Genomic DNA, 20,950 nt, shown 5'->3' with positions numbered 1-20,950 from the left:
TAGTCATCGTGATATATGTATGTGCATTGTTATGCCTTCTTTATTTGTCAATTGCCCAACTGTAATTTGTTCACCCAACATGCTATTTATCTTATGGGAGAGACACCACTAGTGAATTGTGGACCCCGGTCCATTCTTACATCTGAAATACAATCTACTGCAAACTCTGTTCTTTACTGTTCTTCGCAAACAAACATCATCTTCCACACTATACATTTAATCCTTTGTTTACAGCAAGCCGTTGAGATTGACAACTTCACTGTTAAGTTGGGGCAAAGTATTGTGATTGTGTTGTGCAGGTTCCACGTTGGCGCCGGAATCCCCGGTGTTGCGCCGCACTACACTCCGCCACCAACAACCTTCACGTGTTCCTTGACTCCTACTGGTTCGATAACCTTGGTTTCTTACTGAGGGAAAACTTGCTGCTGTACGCATCACACCTTCCTCTTGGGGTTCCCAACAGACGTGTGTCTTGCACGCCATCAGCTGTTCGTGCTCTTATTCGCCGGTTCGACTGCTTCTTCGACAAATCTGACTATACCATGGGCGATATCAACAATTCTCATGGTGGTGCTGCTGATGCGACCTTCCCGGTCGCGATGTACGTGTTTTTCCTCTCCTACCTTGGACTGTTACTTGCTCCATGTTCAGATCTGATGCATGTGCTTACTCTGATGTGTGTGGTTAAGTATGCTTATGCATTTGTAATGTTGTTTTCGGTAATTAAACTCACACGGAAATTGCCTAATAACCTAACAATCCAAAAACCTTATATGCTTAGGCAATTTTCACCGTCTGGTTTTGCTGTTGTGCTCAAACCGAGCCCGTTTACGTGTTCTCATTTCAAGAGATGGCAGAATAAGACCCTCTTGTGGCTCACTGCTATGGGCGTGCACCGAGTTGCGGATGGTACTCCCAGAGGTCCGTTTACTCCTGATGAGGATAAAGCGTTTGGGATGCCACCATAATCTTTGTGGGTGCCATCCTAAGTGTGCTTGGAGACAAGTTGGTTGATGTTTATCTGCACATCCAAAATGGGAAAGAACTGTGGGATGCACTGGATGCTAAGTTCGATGCAGCCGATGCCGGAGGTGAACTGTATGCTATGGAGCAGTTCAATGAATCCAGAATGGTTGAGAACCGATCTGTAGTAGAACATGCTCACGATACAGATCATGGCAAAGGAACTTGAGCTCCTCAAGTGTGTGCTACCGGACAAGTTTGTCACGGGATGCATTGTCGCTAAGCTTCCCCCTTCGTGGAGGAACTTTGCCACTTCTAATATCATTGGATCTCTGGATGTTGAGGAGAAGGCGAGGGCAAAAGACAAACACACTACAGGAACTGAGGGACGATCTGTTGCCAATATGGTACATAAAAATGCCCACAAGTCCAAGGGAAAGAACAAGGGAGTCTCCTAGACTACCAACTTCAAGAAGAAGGGGAAAACAGAGAAGAAAGATCCTTGCTGGGTGTGTGGCGAGACGGGCCATTGGGTCCATCGTTGTCCACAACGCAAAGGAAAGAAAAGTCAGGCTGGACATAATTCAAATTATTTCAACATGGTAATTGGCAACACAGAGGAAGGAACTACATGGTATGGTAATATATTACCTATTGTTCTTTCGGTGTTTCAGCCCACATAATGATGGGTTGATACATGCGCTAATATTCATGTGTTTGTTGACATCTCCTTGTTTAGCTCTTATTAGACCCGAGGTTCCTCAGTAATGATGGGGAATGTGTTACATGCTACTGTTCGTGGTGTTGGCACGGTAGATCTGAAGCTTACTTCGGGCAAGATCGTGCAACTTAAGAACGTGCTGCATGTCCCTTCTATCAAGAACAATCTCGTTAGTGGCTCCTGTTTTATGAAAGATGGGTTTAATTTGGTGTTTGAGTCCAATAAAGTTGTACTGTATAAGTATGGAACTTTTGTTGGAAAGGGCTATGAAAGTGAGGGAATGTTTCGCTTCTCTCTAGAAGACTTCTGTGATAATGTTGTGAACCATGTAAGCACTAGTGTTAATGAGACTAATGTTTGGCATTCACGACTTTGTCATGTTAATTTCGGTTGTATGTCGCGGCTTTCTGATATGAGTTTAATTCCGAAATTCACCTTTGTCAAAGGCTCTAAGTGCCATGCTTGTGTGTAAGCAAAACAGCCCCGCAAGCCTCACAAGATTGCGAAGGAAAGAAACTTGGCACCACTAGAGCTCATACACTCAGATCTATGTGAGATGAATGGTGAGTTGACAATAGGTGGAAAGAAATATTTCATGACTTTGATTGATGATTCCACTAGGTATTGTTATGTGTATCTCCTGAAAACTAAAGATGAGGCTCTTGATTTCTTCAAAATCTATAAGACTGAAGTTGAGAACCAACTTGAAAGAAAGATAAAAAGGGTTCGGTCCGATCGTGGTGGAGAGTACTTTTCTAATGAGTTTAACTTATTCTGTGCGGAACATGGTATAACCCATGAGAGGACGCCTCCCAATTCCCCATAATCCAATGGGATTGTGAAAAAGGAAAACCCTACTCTAACAGATTTGGTTAACGCCATGTTAGATGTTTCGGGTTTATCCAAAAAATGGTGGGGGGAGACTATATATTGACTTCGTGTCATGTCCTAAACCATGTTCCAACCAAGAATAAAGAGATTACCCCATATGAGGAATGGGAAAAGAAAAGACCAACACTCTCCTACCTACGAACTTGGGGTTGTTTGGCTAAAGTGAATTTTCCAATCAACAAGAAGCGAAAGCTTGGACCAAAAACTGTGGACTGTGTCTTTCTTGGCTATGCTGCCCATAGCATAGCTTATAGATTTCTTGTGGTGAAATCTGGAGTGGACGAAATGAATGTTGGCACCATCTTTGAATCAAGAGATGGTACATTCTTTGAGGATATATTTCCTATGAGAGATATGCACGGCATGTCTAGTTAGGAATCTGATCCAATTCATGAAACTCCTATGGAGTTTAGCAAATCTGATGATGAGAGTTCAGATTCTGAGGAGGAGGACAATGAAGCTCCCCCGACGAGTAAGAGACAGAGGACTGCAAAGTCTTTAGGTAATGACTGCATTGTGTATCTTGTGGATAATACTCCCACTACCATTTCAGAAGCTCTCGCATCCCCTGATGCAGACTACTGCAAGAAAGCGGTTCAAAGCGAGATGGATTCCATCTTGGCTAATGGAACATGGGAGTTAACTGAGCGTCGTTATGAGTGCAAACCTGTAGGATGTAAATGGGTATTTAAGAAGAAGCTTCGAGCTGAGGGTACTATTGAGAAGTACAAAGCTCGGCTTGTAGCCAAAGGCTACACTCAAAAGGAAGGCGAAGATTTCTTCGATACCTACTCACCTGTGGCGAGTACTACTGTCATTGGGTGCCTCACACGGTCTTCTCGTTCATCAAATGAACGTTAAGATGGCTTTCCTGAATGGAGAGTTGACAAGGAAATTTACATGGAACAACCTGATGGTTTCGTACTAGAAGGTCAAGAAAGAAAGGTGTGTAAATTAAAGAAATCTTTGTATGGTCTCAAACAAGCTCCCAAACAATGGCATGAGAAGTTTGAAAGAACTTTGACATTTGTGGGCTTTGTTGTTAATGAAGCCGACAAATGTGTGTACTAACGCCATGGTGGGGGTGAGGGAGTTGTCCTATGTTTGTATGTGGATGACATACTAATTTTTGAGGAGCTCAAAACCTTCTTATCTCAGTGTTTCTAGATGAAAGATCTTGGAGAAGCTGATGTTATATTAAACATCAAGTTATTGAGAGATGGGAATAATGGGATTACACTTGTGCAATCTCATTATGTTGAGAAGGTGTTGAGCAGATTTGGCTATGCTGATTGCAAATCTTCTCCCACACCTTATGATCCTAGTGTCTTGCTTCGAAAGAATGAAAAGGCAACTAGAGATCAATTGAGATACTCTCAAATCATTGGTTCACTCATGTATTTAGCTTGCGCTACGAGGCCTGATATCTCGTTTATTGTATGCAAACTTAGCCGGTTTGTGGCCAACCCGAGAGATGATCATTGGCATGCTCTTGAGAGAGTAATGCGCTATCTAAAGGGAACCATGAGTTTTGGAATTCATTATACCGGGTATCCAAGAGGACTTGAAGGGTATAGTGATTCAAATTGGATTTCAGATGCTAAGATGAAGGCCAAAAGTGGATATGTTTTCACTCTTGATGGTGGCGTTGTTTCCTGGAAGTCTTGCAAGCAGACCATATTAACGAGGTCAACTATGGAAGCAGAACTCACAGCATTAGATGCAGCTACTGTCGAAGCGGAATGGCTTCGTGAGCTCTTGATGGACTTGCCTATGGTTGAAAAATCAATACCGGCTATCCTCATGAACTATGATAATCAAACTGTGATTATCAAAGTGAAAGGTTCTAAGGATAATATAAAAAGTTCCAAACATGTCAAGAGGAGATTGAAGTCTGTCAGAAAACTGAAAAACTCCGGAGTGATAGCATTGGATTATATCCAAAGTGCTAAGAATCTGGCAGATCCTTTCACAAAAGGACCATCAAGAAACATGATAGACCTCGCATCGAGGGAGATGGGTTTGAGACCCACGTGAGTTGCCGAGGGGGCAACCCAACCTACGTGATCGGAGCTCCCGTGAACAAGGACCTGGGAAAACAAACCAGAGCAACTGAGTTGAGAGAAAATTTAATACTCCCACTCCGCTGCAGATGCAAATTCTCTCATAGTTACTATAAGGCAGATTGACAATGTCTTAATGTGTTCTGTGCGGCTCTTGATGAGCGAAGACGCTGTCCTACAGAGAGATCTTTGAAGAACACACCTATATGAGTGACACTGCTGGTCAAAGTGTGGGAGATTTAGGTGAATCTCTAGTAAGCTCATAAGGGGCCGAGGAGTATGACTTATAAGCTCCACCCGAGGGGAAGACTATGGTACCCTAGTACCGTGCCAGCATTGAGTGAAACTTGCTGTACACGGCTGACAGTTCAAGGCATAGTCCATTGTTCAAGCATAGCTCCTTGCCTAGGTGGAAGTTCAACTTAACAGTCTCCACTGAAGTGCAGGTATATTAAACTGTGAATGGAACTAATGTGACATCTGATGTACATCTGAGATCTGGTGGGGGATTGTTAGATGTAGATGGGCTGCAGTCCAGTAAGGCAGCCCATATAACCTACAATTTCTGAAATCTTAAGGCCCATCACGTTGGCAGCTTGGGGACAGCCTTGGGGGACAAAGTTTAGTTCCACATTGCTAGTTGGGAGGGAGTTGGAGTGGTATATAAGGACTGCTGTTCTAGTCCTTCCAAGTGAGTGAAAATAGAAGGAGCCCTCACGCGCTCCTCCTCCGCCCCGCCTCGCCTCGCCTCGTCACGCACGCCCGTCGCGTTTCGTGACTCAAGTCCGAGTTCGAGCAGGCCTCCGAAACCCCGTCTGTCGAGATCCTGTACCGGGAGGCGGGCGATAAGGTTTTTGGGGAGCGTCTCGGCACGACTGCTCGCTGCTGTTCGTGCTCTTATTCGCCGGTTCGACTGCTTCCTCGACAAATCCGACTACACCATGGGCGACGTCAACGATTCCCATGGTGGTGCTGATGATGCGACCTTTCCGATTGTGATGTACGTGTTTTTCCTCTCCTACCTTGCACTGCTACTTGTTCCATGTTCAGATCTGATGCATGTGCTTAGTCTGATGTGTGTGGTTAAATATGCTTGTGCATCTGTAATGTTATTTTCAGTAATTAAATTCACACGGAAATTGTCTAATAATCTAACATCATATTCCTGTGTTTTCCTATTCATACGTTTGTGAAAATCAATCAAACATGCCATTAACTTCCTATAGGTGTATCTCGCACTGATGCATGATTGTATGAATAAGTATGCGGGTTTATCTACTCTCCATTTCTACATGAGAGGTTTTTATTTTTTGAATTTTGTTGGCACGTGATTCTTATCTCTTAGAATCTGTAGGTGTCATAGTCCCATGGTCCTGACACGATAAAAAATTTATCATGAAGGATACCATGATCCACAAGGATTTAAGGCGTGCTCGGTTCAAAGGAGAAGTGGAGGGAGTAACATAGGAATGGGAAAATATCCTACGGTGGCACTATTCATCCACTTGGTTCAAAGGAATTGTGCAAAGGAAAAAACGTAAGAAAATTTCCTTTGATCTCGCTTTCAAAGGAAAAAAAAACATGGAAGTTTCACAATCCACTTGGACCTAGTTTAAAAATTCCTACACACGAAGAACAAGACTGATGTATCTAGTGGCATAATGCCATCCTAATTATACTTTCTCATGTCATATGACTTTGATTTGACCATGTTTATTAGAAATCCTATTTTTATTATTCCGGTAAACCAAGCAACAAAATTTACAAAATTCCTTTGTTTTTCGCACGTAGATTATTCATTTGTTTTTTTCTATTCATGTGTTTTTAGAATCATGTTTTTTTTTTGAAAGGGTTTCTACAATCATGTGAACTAAACTAACCTTACATTCAGCTTAAGAGAACTCGAGTATCTACCGCTACATCAGCTAAACAACTTAACCTTAGACAAGAAAATAGGATTGTTTCCTTTGCGTCTGTATGCAAACTGACTTTTGTTTGCCTGTCTTTGGTTCTATCGTAAAATTTACATGATATTTTCTGATCCGCGTGGCTATGTCATATTTTTTGTTAGTTAGTAAGCTTGCGTGAGTTAACAAATATTTATGGAGATCCTACTAGAACTAAAATTACCTCTCAGGGTCTGTCTACAGATCATTTAAACTTTGTTCTTTTGATGCGCTTGAAAATAAACCAGTACAAAATGTATAACGATTTTTTGAACTTATTTCTATCGTCGTTTTATAAAATGTAAATCAACGCAAATTTCACGGGATCGTGCGCCAAGGCGCACACTAAATCTAGTTCAGCTTAAGAGCTTGAGCATCTACCGCTACATCAGGTAAACAACTTAACCTTAGACAAGACACACATACAATGTGAACAATTTAGCACGAACAAATGCCACGGTGACAGACGCAGGACGCTCTCCCGAGAAGTTGGCTTATCTTATTACTCATGGATACAGACATGTATTCTGCTATCACTTGACTGACACATCCAACCCATTCAAATTTATTAGAACTGGCATCACTAAAGGTTACTACCGAAACCTCTAGTCATACTTGCCCGGGACGTGGTATTTGCACATATTCTTCTGGGCACATTTGATCAGAATATCGGCAGAGTCGATTCCTGGCAAAAAGATACACATAAAACACAAAATTAGTATCAAAATGTTCCATTACCATGGTACGATAAAATCGATTTCATTCTCAAGATCATGCAAAGTGGACTTTTGCCATATGCATATATACCTGAAAGATAAGCTCCATGGACATAGCCATTGTAGTGCTCGCTGGTGTGCTCCCCGGTGAAGTAAACCCTCCCAACCGGCGCCTAGGGGAAAGAAAGAACAGGTAAGATGACAATTCATGATAATTGACACGAGAAATTCAGAAAGCACGATAGGATGGGACTTGTGGAGTACCCTGAGCTGGTCGTATTCGTAGCGGTTGACGCCGATGGGCCAGTTGGAGAAGGAGCCCCTGTAGAACCTGTCGGACCACCAGCGTGGGACGAGGATGTCCGTCGCGTCGGGGACGTCAGCGGCGGGGAACATGTTCCTCAGCACCTGCACGATCTCCGCCTTGGTCTGGTTGTCCGACTGCTGCTCGATCCGCCTCGACTCCTCGTCGGTGACGGTGACCAGCAGGACGTTGGCGTCTGGGTACTGCGCCTCGAACTCCTGCCACACTCCGTAGTAGCCTCTCCTGCTGCTGGCGTAGAGGAAGAACTCCCGGCCTTTGCCCTCGGGCCAGAACTTCTTGGGGAACTTGACAAAGATCTTGGTGTACACGGCCATGTCGAACTGGTAGATCGACAGAACCTTCCAGTTCTGGTTCATTCAGCATGGCAACCAGGCTCAGAATAATGCGTGCGGCTAACTAAATCAACACTGACTTCAGTCACAAAACAAAAAAGCACAAGGGCAGAAACTGACAGGCAGCTGTGGCTTGAACTGAATGAGATCAGACTGCAGGACCCCCACGCTGGTAGAGACCATGACGTAGTCCGCCTTGTACACCTTGTCGTCCTCCGTCTTCACGGTGATGCCGCTACCGGAGTACGAGATCTCCCTCACCACCTGCAATGCATGACCAGAAAATTTCAGTGTGTATGATACTTATGCCTTGTCATTCAGTTTCTAACGGGCAAATGACAATGTAGGTACTCCCTCTCTCACAGTTTATAAGGCACGCGCGTACCCCTAGGTCGTAAATTTGATCAAGTTAGCATTAGTTATATGTTATAAAAATTATATCATTAGAAAGTTCAGATGTTCTATTTTCTAATGATATAATTTTTATATTATATAATTTAAATTATATAGGTTAAATTGGTGACCTAGGGGTACGCGCGCGCCTAATAAACTGTGAAGGAGGGAGTACTAGGTACCTTGTTGAGCTGGAGGCGCGGGTCGACGATGTTGCCGGACTTGTCGGCCTTGAGGTACTGGCCGGCGAGGAAGTAGACGACGGCCTCGAAGCCGCGCTGGTCGGCGACGAAGTAGAGGTCGTCCCCGAAGTCTTGGAAGGTGGCGAGAGGGACGGTGTTCTGCAGGCTCGTCACCCGCGGTGGCTCCGCGAACTCGTAGTCGTACTTGTAGTAGTCCAGGACCATGTCCACCGGCGACGACGGCCCGTTGGGCTGGCTGACAGATCAAACCAGGACACAGATTTGTTACAGTAGTATATTTGATTGATGATTGGGCCTTTCCCACGGGTGGGTGACGAGCCGAAGGAAGAAGAAATGGAGCAGGTAGCGTACTGGTTGTTGAGGCGTTGCATGGCGAGTATGGACATGTCGTCCTGGCCGCTGGAGTTCAGTTTGGCGGACAGCTTCCCACCGCTCTCTTCCACCTCGTCCGACCGCTCCATCCTCTTCTGCGCGAACGCTTTGTCGTACACGCCACCCCTGTGAACAACTTTTATTATGTGCACAGCAACATCACAGCATGCATGCGATCGAGCAGCATTCCACATTTGGCCCTCTATAATTTATATTGGTCAGCGAGACTGTTGCCGATTAAGTGAGAGTTTGAGACTACTCTATTTATACAAAGTGGTGGCCCAGCTCCTATATATGAGTACGAATTTCCAAAAAACTGTTTTAGTAGTTCACATGAGCACATGTGCTCTTGTTTTTTTTTTCAAAAAATGAATGACGCTTATTCCTGGATATCAAACAATATTGCTAAAAACATACAACTATGTATACACATGTGGTACATACACCGGAAGTTTCATTAAACTATACACTCTATTTCGGGCTGCAAAAAACAAATTACAGAATAAAATAAGAGTTTTTTTTGTTCCTACATAAAGCCTTAATAATTTGTTTCTTTTCCGGCAGTCCAAAATTAAACGCCTTTATAATAAAACTTTGCGCAAGTATACAAAAGATGTGTAGGTGTATAAAGAACCTTTTTTGGAACTTTTGAAACTTCAAACTTTCAGTTTTAAGCCAGTGAGCTTGGGCGCCACAAATACTTTCTCTACGAATTTATACTACTTCCTTTCCTATATGTATGCATATGAATGACAATTTTTTAATACAAACAGTACCAAAGGAATTTCACTAGAGGAATCATGTCTTTCTTATGAGTTACGTCCCAAAAAGCACCTGAATCTTGTGGGAACAAACTAACTCCAAAGTCCAAACACAATATTTTTCAGTTAAGAGCATTTCATCATAATTCATAGTGATTAGTTGGTATCGCTCAGTTCTGTTTTTCTTCTGAAACGCCACCAAGCTAGCGTTGGTCAGATCAAGCATACCCTAGTTCTCACGCACGAGTCAAGTGCAAATGCATGCGTTAAATTTCGTGATAATTCATCGCGAGTTGGCGTACTTCTCCTTGTAGACGTTGCCGGCGAGCCCGTCGAAGTCGGAGCGGAAGTTCCTGAGCTTGAGGGTGGAGTTGACGATGGGCCAGATGGGGTTCATCTTGCCGCCGTTGACACCCTCCACCCAGTTGGCGCCCATCTCCACGTTGATGCCGCCGAAGTTGGTCGTGTGCATCCTCCCGCCGATGTGGTTCGTCGCCTCCAGAATCACCAGATCCGTTATCCCGGCCTCCGCCAGCCGCATCCCCACCGAGATCCCTGCCCATCATGCACGCAGAGAACGTGTAAATCAACTAGTTTAGCATACGTGCAGTGCACTAGCTACCTAGTAGAAGAGCTGGACTGTGATCAATATGGTGTGGTGTGTGCAGGTACCGGACATGCCGGCGCCGACGATGATGACCCTGGGGCCGCCGGCGGCGGCGGCGAGGCATGCATAGTGTGCTAGCGTTAGTGTTAACACTAGAGCAGTGGCTGTCGTACTGGTGAACGTCATGTCTCTCCTCACTAGATACGCTAGCCGGACCCCGGACACACACCGTCCCCTCTCTGCTTCACACTGCCCCTGTTCATATAACACGATGAAGCCGAGATGTATTATGTAGTATATATGAACACGAAATGTATATCGTGTGGTATAGAGTTCTTCTACGAGAGCAAGCTAGCTATCTTCTTTTACAATGTGACAACCATCGGTTGTTGAGAGCGGCTATTCTAGCGTGCACGGTATATATATGGTATAAAGTTCTTCTATGAGAGTAATCTAGCCACTCTTTTTTCTAATGCGACAAGCGATATTGTTGAGGTCGGTACATGGTATACATGGTATAGAGTTCTTCTACAAGAGAAATCTAGTTAAATTTTTTGCAATGCGACAACGGATGGTTGCTGAGAGTGGTGATTCTAGCGTGCATGTATATGTGGCACAGAGTTCTTTTACGAGCAAGCAGCTATATCCTTTTACAATGTGACAACCATCGGTTGTCGAGAGCGGCTATTCTAGCGTGCACGGTATATATGGTATAAAGTTCTTCTACCAGAGCAATCTAGCCACTCTTTTTTCTAATGCGACAAGCGATGTTGTTGAGATCGGTACATGGTATACATGGTATAGAGTTCTTCTACAAGAGAAATCTAGTTAACTTTTTTGCAATGCGACAATAGATGGTTGTTGAGAGTGGCGATTCTAGCGGGCATGTATATGTGGCACTAGCTAGCTCTTTTTTCAATGCGACAAACGGTTGTTGAGAGCGGCAAGTTTAAATTGTATGGTATATGTGGTGTAGAGTTCTTCTACGAGAGTAAGCTAGCTATAAGTAATTTTTTAATGTGACAAACAATGGTTGTTGAGAGGGGCGATTCTAGCATGCATGGTTGTAAGAGAAATTTGCCCTTAATTATATTTTTCTGAAGATGACACTAGATTTAGGGGAGTAACGGAATCTACAAGTGTGTACTCAGGTTTCCTCGAGGCGAAAAATGTTCTGAGGAACGAGATCCCACAATTTGAAAAGGAGAAAAGTGTCAGTGAGCTTCTTGATGTATTTCTACTTACTTGATTGATAGGTATTCCGCACCATTAAGAGAGGTCACTTGATGAACTTGAAAAGGATGAACTCAGTTTTTCTTGCATACACATCTCCTTCACCGTTTTTTTTAAATGAGAGAGGGTGCTCCACCTCTGAAATGGCTTGTACACTATTATCTATTTTCCTATACGCCCGGAGTTGCCCATAATTTGTTCCAGGCCCGGAATTTTGTCCGAGTAGTTTTAAGGGTTTTGCTGCAGCTAAGCTCTCGCCGATTGCCAGCCTGGAACCATCCGGAATAAAATCTAGGTGACCAGCTACATATCCTGGAATTCTCCGGGCTCGATCCGGACGGCAGAAAAACCATAACGATCAAATTCCATGCGGACCTATGTAAGCTACACGTACTATCTCACTGCATGAAAACGAAGAACACCCATATCCTCTCCTCCAACATTGAGCACCACCATTTCTTAGAGATCTCACCATTCCTTCACCCCCAAATTTAAATCTCTTTGAGAAATCTAAAGAGGAGATCTGAACTTATGTTTCCACCAAGCCAAATCGCGCCCCCCTCGAGTTAAGCAAGTTTCTTCTTACACTTTGGTTTGTTGGGAAATCCTACTGTGTGCTAAGTCACATGGAAGCTTCCGGATTGTTGATTATGTTGTGGGAAATTTGTGAGGGTTTGTAGGTCACCTTAACGCCTACCACTGGTGATTGAGCTCTTTCTTCATGGAGGAGGATCAAGAACAAAAAGACGAGCCTTCATGCTATTCGTGACTCTTTCGTGGTAGCCCACACCTCTGTGGCATACCTTCCCCCAAGTAAGGGAACATCGGGTTACATCTTCGTCTACTTGTGGCATACCTTGGTTATTCTCTATCATGGCATTTTTGTACTTGTGCATTTATATTTGCCATAGCCTCCGTGCTTGAATTATCTTTTTTGTGTGCATTATATAGGCTGTTTCACTTAGTTTTTAGGCTCACATTTGTTATCTACATAGCCTAAACTTGTGAAAAGCAAAGTCATTTTTTTAGAAACCTATTCACCTCTCTAGGGTCCTTTCAATGGTATATGTGCCATAGAGTTCTTCTAGGACAGCAAGCTACATAGCTATTTTTTCAATGCGGCAACCGATGGTTGTTGAGAGCAGCTATTCTAGCATGCACAGTATATACCATGACGCCCCACATCTTCTCTCCTTGCATAGTTCATTGGATTTTGTCACGTAACTTCTCTCTCCTTGCATGCTTTATAGAACTTTTGTCAGGTGGCTTCTCTACCTTTCACACTTCAGTTCATTTAGTTTCAAAAATTGAAACTTTCATATATTTGGAACCATACATCCGAAATTTGCTAATCGTTTGAATATTTGGGGTTCTATTTAATATGGCTTCAAAACAAGCTATTGAACACATTTTGAATGTTTTTAGCAATTACCTTTTAAATCTCGGTGAAACTTTCAAAGAGTTTATGGAAAAGAATGTGAAGAAAGTTTTGTGTTGAAGTTTTTTCACAGGGAATGGAAGAACATCACACCAAGAGAAATCCAAGAATGGCGAAGACCATGAGCTTGGGAATTCCCAAGGAACCCCTATGGACTCTCATATCAAATCTCTCGGTTTGCGCACTTCTTAACTTTGTTTTTTGAGCAACATAGAATTCTCGCAAAAACTTGGAGCGTCTTATTAGTTTTGTGTCTAGTTTTGCTTTGAAATAAATATTACCATCATGACAAATGCCTTGAATTCTTATTATAAAGGTACTGAACAAATTACCATATTCTTGAATACTTCCATGAAAGTGAGTTGCATGTTATAAAAAGATGAAGAGGGATGCATTAAAAGCTGAAATTTATATTGTGCATAGTACTATTAGTTTCACATGCTCTAATGAGTGATGATTTGTTATGTGCCTTATTTAGTGCTACTTCTCACTAGTATACATAGATGTTTAATTTTAAGTATCATTGTTTGATGATGAATGAATAATATGTGGATACAATTGCATGTTTTAGACCTCTTGCTAGCCAAAAGAATTGAATTTTTACACAAGCATAGACTTGTTTCCAAGCTCAACTCAAATCCAATGTCTATCATATCTACCTTATAGCACTATCTATTCCAAGTATAATGTATGTGTTTTGCCTCCAACCTCTTCAAAATATTCATTTTGTGTAATTTAAAGCTCATAAGAAAGTAAGGTTTGGTAGGAAATACCTCTATGCATGCTGTTGGTTTGACTGATTATGAGTAATGAGCTAGACCGTACCATGTTTACTGGGGAAGTCTTTCAACATTGCACTTGTGGGGTATTGCACCCTACGTTGATCATCATTTATTTTGTTTTATTGATGGCTATCTCTTGTGAAATAAGTAGAGGTTATTTAAGCAAGTAAGCATGCATTGTTAGAGAAGAGCTATGGGTCGCTAACCGAAGCCATGGTCAATCATGGTCGAAGTTTCAGCAACGAGCATCCACAAGAGAAAGAGTGAAAAAAAAGAGTTGTGTGAAAAAAAAGAGTTCTGAAAAAAGAATGTGAGAAAAGAAACAAAAAGAGTTTGAGAAAAAAGTGAGAGAGAGTTAGAGAGGATGCTCAACGTCTGCTGTTCATGTTGTCCCGGTATGGATGGCCTATAGATGAGATGCACATCTCCTTGTATAGTTGAGATGCCCATCTCCTTCCTTCTGCGCGAGGTGAAAGTATTTGATGAGGCGGTGCTCCTAACGTGGCGTACGGGCCGGGTCACCCCGCATCGATGCCCGTTAAACGTTCTGGAGCTTCTCCTCGCGTTTCCCTTTGGCCCAGGTGCGTGGTTGGGTGCTTATATGACTTTTATCACGTCAAAATACCATAAAATGATAGTTTTTATTGATAATTTATCATTGTGTCAATATTCTGAGATCCTACTGAAACAAGCAAAAAGGTGCATGGGAGTCCAATAAATTACCAAAATCCTAATGCTACATAAGGATATTTATATGAAATAAGGGAGTAAAAACAATCTAAAACTGCACTTATCAGTCATACTTCTGGCTCTTGTGTCTCCATCTAGTCGACAAAGAAATCTACAAGGGCTTGCGAGCCATCCAAGGCTGGTAGGTGATGTTGCAAACGTCGATTTCCACTGCCCTTAGCGATTCGCCTAGTTGCTTCCTGGTTCCGGATGATTTCCGGTAAAGGTGGGTAATTGGATGCTTCTGGAAATAGTGCCCGAGCCACCGTTGTGCCATGAATACGACGTTGACCAATTTTCGGTATTGGCGATACCGATGATTGGACTTGGAGAGTACCTCGTTGATATAATATACAGGTCGCTGATCCTTCCTCCGGGTGTGCTTGACCACCACAAGAATGATGATGATGCAGTTGGTAGCCGCTTTATATAGCAGAATGTGCTCCTTATCTTTAGGAGCCACTAGTATTGGTGCTTCGGAGAGCATCTTTTTAAGCGTTGTGAGAGCTGCATTTACCTCTTTATCCCGGACCGCGGTATTGGATTTCCGCATTATCTTGTATAGTGGTCTCACATTTTCTCCCAATCTCGAGATAAAGTGGCTCAGTGTTGTGACGATGAGTCGTTAAACGAGCCCAGATCATTTGGCCTGCCAAGCTTGGAGATGGTTGCGATGTTTTCCAGATTCGCCTCTATGCCACGCTAAGACACTATGAATTCGAGCAGTTTTCCTGCCGGGACCCCGAACACACACTTTGTCGGGTTCAGCTTCATCTTTTATTGTCGTAGGTTGGCGAATGTTCCCGTGAGGACTACGATCATGTCGCCTTTTTTGGCTGACTTGACCATAATATCATCCACGTAGGCGTGGACATTGCGACCTATCCGGTCAAGAAGGCACTTCTGGATACACCGTTGATATGTTGCACTGGAGTTTTTGTCGGCCAAAAGGCATGGAGGTATAAAAGAAAGCGATGTGTGGTGTAATGAAGGATGTCTTCTCCTGATCCTCGAGGGCCATTTTGATCTAGAGATAGCCCGAGAAAGCGTCGAGGAAATACAGTAGTTATGAACCTGTTCTGTAGTCGATCACTTGGTCGATTCGTGGGAGGGTGAACAAGTCCTTGGGGCATGCTTTGTTGAGGTTGGTGTAGTCGACGCACATGCGTCAGGTTCTGTTCTTCTCTAGCACCAGGACTGGGTTTGCCAGCCATTGAGGATGCATGACCTCCATATATGATGAACCCGGCAACTAGGAGCCAGGCTATTTCTTCGCAAATCACTTGGCATCTTTCGTTATTTAGGCATCAAAGCGGTTGCTTGACTTGCCTCACGTCTTTGTCGACTGTTAGGTGGTGCACACCGAGTTCTCTCGGGACACCTGACATGTCTTATGGTTTCCATGCGAATATGTCACGATTCTCATAGGAGAAACTTGATGAGCGCACTTTCCTATCCAGGGTAAATATTTATCCCCACGACGGCTTGATTGCTAGAGCCGCCTTCAAAATAGTCGATGTTCTTGGTTTCATGGGCGGACTTGAACCTGGTGCCTGACTCCGAGTCGCGAGATTGGTCCGGCCCATCTCAGTGGAGGTGACGAGATTGGATGGATCGACCGGGCCTTTACGGAATACTAGGCCTTGTGCAACGGGTCCGGCGAGATGGCGGTTAGGCCAGGCTATCCCGGTCTTGTACGATGACCACCTTTCATAGACCTTCCCGGTTGGATATTCTCTCGTCGTAAATTTTGTTGATACCCTGTTTCCTTTTCCCTTACCAGATGTAGGTGTCTTGTAATGGCATTGTCATGGCACGAAAGGAACAGAGTATCCATTATGAAGTCACATCCACAAGGACTTTATTCAATTTAAGGGAACGTGAAGATCCCGCCGATAGATGAGGTAACAATGGAAAACCATACACAACAAATTAAGACACAAGTTCAGCCTGAATAATTGATTTAACACGAACAGATGGCGCCGCTGCGACAGACAGACAACACCCTCCGGAGGAGTTTCTACTCATGGATGCAGACCCATGAACCGGCGTAAATGCGCTTACGATGAAATGCCTGCAATAAGAACTAGAATCAATATAATGATTATAAGTCGCTATGGCATGTCCTGCCATAATGATCAGGTGGCCGGCCGGGCATAGCCAGCACATAATTTGAAACCATCTATCAATAGATGTTACCTCTGAAGCCTCTCTACTCATACTTTCCCGGGACGTGGTATTTGCACATCTTCTTCTGAGCACAATTGATCAGAATATCTGCAGAGTCAATACCTGGCAAAAAAAAAATATTAACAATACACATAAGCACTACAAATTTAGCAACAAGATGTTTTATTAGCAAATTAATGACGAGTAAATTACTGTAGATCATTTCAAACTCAAGATCATGCAAAGTGGATATTGTCATACATACCTGCAAGATAAGCTCCATGGACATAGCCATTGTAGTGTTCGCTGGTGTGCTCCCCGGTGAAGTAAACCCTCCCAACCGGCGCCTAGGGGAAAGAAAGAAATGTAAGATCATATATGGTTTCAGATGCTGATTACCCACTTTGTAACCACATGATAATTCAAAGGAGCAATTCAGAACCACGGTAGGATGGGACTTGTGGAGTACCCTGAGCTGGTCGTATTCGTAGCGGTTGACACCGATGGGCCAGTTAGAGAAGGTGCCCCTGTAGAACCTGTCGGACCACCACCGTGGGACGAGGATGTCCGTCGCGTCGGGCACGTCCGCGCCGGGAAACATGTCCCTCAGCACCTCCACGATCTCCGCCTTGGTCTGGTTGTCCGACTGCTGCTCGATCCGCCTCGACTCCTCGTCGGTGACGGTGACAAGGAGAACGTTGGCGTCTGGGTACTGCGCCTCAAACTCCTGAACAACAAACACAAGTACGTTTAACAGCGTCGTTAAAGATTTGAGGCTGCGCCACCGATACAAAATTGTCAAGCATCGATCATGCTATATATGTAGTTATGTACCTGCCATACTCCGTAGTAGCCTCTCCTGCTGCTGGCGTAGAGGAAGAACTCCCTGCCTTTGCCTTCGGGCCAGAACTTCTTGGGGAACTTGACGAAAATCTTGGTGTACACGGCCATGTCGAATTGGTAGATCGACAGAACCTTCCAGTTCTGAACTAATCAGTATGAAATGTTCAGAATGCAACTAACCAAACCAGCTGATGAGCTAGAAAGCGTGACATGAGAAATCGGAGTAGCAGAAGAAAAACTGACAGGAAGCTGTGGCTTGAACTGAATGAGATCGGACTGCAGGACCCCCACGCTGGTAGAGACCATGACGTAGTCTGCCTTGTACACCTTGTTGTCCTCCGTCTTCACGGTGACGCCACTGCGGGAGTAGGAGATCTCTCGCACCACCTTGCTGAGCTGCAGCCGTGGGTCGACGATGTTGCCTGACTTGTCAGCCTTGAGGTACTGGCCGGCGAGGTAGTAGACGACAGCCTCGTAACCGCGCTGGTCAGCGACGAAGTAGACATCGTCTCCGAAGTCCTCGAAGGTGGCGAGAGGGACGACGTTCTGCAGGCTGGTCACCCGCGGTGGCTCGGCGAACTCGTAGTCGTACTTGAAGTAGTCCAGGATCATGTCCAACGGCGACGTCGGCCCGTTGGGCAGGCTGACAGATAGATCATGTCCAGGTTCGTCAGTACTCTATAGGTGATTGGGGTCTTCCCTGTGGACTGAGCCGAGCGAATCAGGGAAGAAGGAAGGAGCAAGTGACGTACTGGTCGTTGAGGCGTTGCATGGCGAGGATGGACATGTCATCCTGGCCGCTGGGGTGCAGCTTGGCGGACAGTTTCCCGCCGTTCTCCTCCACTTCGTCCGACCGGTCGATCCTTTTCTGCGCGTACTCTTTGTCGTACACACCGCCCCTGTAAAAAAGAACAAGTTATATACACACCAACAGCACAACAGGTGCACATGCAGTAAGATGACGATTACTAAATTTATGATTTCGTACATCACTCTAGTAACACACGTCACGCGGATCAACTTCTAGAACTTGACTAAAAACTGATGTAGTATTTGTTTTTGAGGAAAAAAAAGATCCATAATATAGGGTCTCACGTCACTCATCTGAATATATATTTCTTTTAAAATTATTACGTTTCATTATTTCATGCAAACTTCTCTACTTTCTCGCATCAATTAGCTTGGGCAATTCCACCAAACACTGATCTAATTGTTCATCCACATCTGTTTTTAATTTCTGTGCTAGAAATTATACGCCCTACATATAGGAACGAAGGGAGTAGCAAATATACTGTCAACAATATTTTCAAACCGGAAGTCTGCTCACAAAAAATCTCTAAATGCCATTTTGCGATTTGGATAAGGTTTTTTTTATAGGGATTGGATAAGGGGATTTTAGTTACACACGTCAGGTGGATTAACTACTTTTAGAACTTGACTAAATACTCAGAAAATGAGCCTCAATTTTTAAATATAAACAGTAGCATTCTCATTTATATGAAAAAAGCAAGTTTATTTTATTTCACAAAATTCTTACGTGCATAAGTTTCAACTCAACCTATATGTGAAAAAAGAATCCCAGTATTTTTCAAAAAATGAAATAAATTATTTTTTCAAAAAATCCCACATTTCCTTGTCACGGATATCAATAAAAAGTTAGACTAGTGGTCTAAAGTTCCGAATTTTGAGACCAGTCATCCCTAGATCTAGATTATGATTGTACAGTACTAGCATACTAGTACTACCTAGATGTGGGCTGGGACTTTTGGGGTAAAAGTGCATTGGTGATGTCCATGCATGTTTAGACATCTAGTTGTTTTTCCTCACTTGCAAGTTCAAAAAAAAAAGTTACATGTGCGAATTCGTGTATAAAAGTGGGCACATGCGGATTGACTGTGACAACTCTATTTGCACAGATAAAAAAGTGGCATGGTTCCTGTTGAAGTTACTTTTGCTTACATTATATGTGCAACAATATGATGTCCGGTTTGAAACGCATGGACTTAAAATGTGAGGTGTTATGTTTCTTGGGTTCATACAATAACCGAATTGAAACCGAGGGAGACTTCAGTTATGCGACTTCAGTTATGCGGACTTTCGGTCGACTGAGAATTAGCCACATCCAATTTAAAAACATATGGGGTATGACTTCATGTTTAATTTCCTCTGAAAATATCTACGGAATGTCCTATCACCTAGGGGTTTCAAAGAAATACTATAAGATAGTCATTCATTGTTCAAAACGGAATCAAAAGGGACTTATTTTTCCTAGAACTAGAAGAGTCCTATCTTTTGAAAATTATGTGTCTTTTATTTGCTGTTTTTCTACTGAAACTTAAGCTAGCTAGCAAGCAACCATCGGTAAGTCAAGCATCAAACGTTTAAGCATTATTTCTAATGCATGAATTAGTAGCATATGCGTGCGTTTAATTTCGTGGCAATTCATTCTGAGTTGGCCAGCGTATATATATACTTCTCCTTGTAGATGTTGTCGGCGAGGCCGTCGAAGTCGGAGCGGAAGTTCCTGAGCTTGAGCGTGGCGTTGACGATGGGCCAGATGGGGTTCATCTTGCCGCCGTTGACGCCCTCCACCCAGTTGGCGCCCATCTCCACGTTGATGCCGCCGAAGTTGGTCTTGTGCATCCTCCCGCCGATGTGGTCCGTCGCCTCCAGGATCACCAGGTCAGTTATCCCGGCCTCCGACAGCCGCTTGCCCGCCGAGATCCCTGCAACCATGTATAACCCATACGTCTTAATTACTTGGCGTGTGTAAGCTTACGTGAGCTAGTTGAAGACTTGAAGTGCTTGACTGCACGTCAATGGTGTGTGCAGACCATACCGGACATGCCGGCGCCGACAATGATGACCCTTGGGCCGGCGGCGGCGGCGAGGCTGGCATGGTGTGCTAGGGTTAGTGCTAACACTAGAGCGATGGCTGTGGTGGGCGTCATGCCTCTCCTCGGTGGATAGGCAGCTGGATCTGAACACACCGTCTCCCCTCCGCTTCTCGCACTAGCACTGTTTATATAGCACTAAAACGTCTAACAATCCACTTTGGCTCATAGGGGCATATAAACTCGTTGTGTAAAAATACATTTTGAAGTGTTAAAAAAATTCAAAATAAAATATTGTATATCGATCTAGACATTTTATGTTCGTACATAAGTTTCTAGAAATTTTGTTTTTTCTGTGTTTTTTGTAAAAAAGATAAATTTTGATACTACAGCACGACTACGTACATGATATTTTTTATCATTTTATACATGCCACATAAAATATTATTTTTCCACGAAAACTTGTGCATGAAAAATATCACGATGTACACCATAGATTTTATGTAAGAATTTTTAACATCTTTTAAATTATTTTTTAATTATTTTACATAATGGGTGTAAATGTTCCTATGAGCCAAAAACCTCCTCCTAAAACGTCGGGATATATAGCTATGTGTAAACTAGATACC

The 20,950-nt window shown here is 43.5% G+C and overlaps 2 protein-coding genes across 2 annotated transcripts; both read right to left on the bottom strand.

Annotated features, from left to right (window-relative positions):
- Positions 1 to 7,097: 7,097 nt before the first annotated feature.
- On the bottom strand, positions 7,098 to 10,479 carry LOC124701673 (polyamine oxidase 1-like). Its single transcript, XM_047233768.1, has 8 exons — positions 10,359 to 10,479; positions 9,989 to 10,241; positions 8,905 to 9,051; positions 8,533 to 8,788; positions 8,078 to 8,221; positions 7,565 to 7,972; positions 7,392 to 7,473; positions 7,098 to 7,269 (listed from the first exon to the last, which is right to left on the bottom strand). Exons 1-8 carry the CDS (start codon positions 10,477 to 10,479, stop codon positions 7,190 to 7,192), a joined length of 1,491 nt encoding a protein of 496 aa, XP_047089724.1. The 3' UTR covers positions 7,098 to 7,189.
- Positions 10,480 to 16,311: 5,832 nt separating this feature from the next.
- On the bottom strand, positions 16,312 to 20,492 carry LOC124701672 (polyamine oxidase 1). The gene is made up of 9 exons (XM_047233767.1): positions 20,327 to 20,492; positions 19,961 to 20,213; positions 18,240 to 18,386; positions 17,731 to 18,130; positions 17,479 to 17,628; positions 17,114 to 17,371; positions 16,910 to 16,991; positions 16,675 to 16,767; positions 16,312 to 16,549 (listed from the first exon to the last, which is right to left on the bottom strand). Exons 1-8 carry the CDS (start codon positions 20,436 to 20,438, stop codon positions 16,688 to 16,690), a joined length of 1,482 nt encoding a protein of 493 aa, XP_047089723.1. The 5' UTR covers positions 20,439 to 20,492; the 3' UTR covers positions 16,312 to 16,549; positions 16,675 to 16,687.
- Positions 20,493 to 20,950: the final 458 nt, after the last annotated feature.

The sequence above is a fragment of the Lolium rigidum genome, chromosome 3 (assembly GCF_022539505.1).
Source record: "Lolium rigidum isolate FL_2022 chromosome 3, APGP_CSIRO_Lrig_0.1, whole genome shotgun sequence".
In the NCBI taxonomy this organism is placed as follows: domain Eukaryota; kingdom Viridiplantae; phylum Streptophyta; class Magnoliopsida; order Poales; family Poaceae; genus Lolium; species Lolium rigidum.
This window is presented reverse-complemented; position numbering and strand designations above follow the sequence as displayed.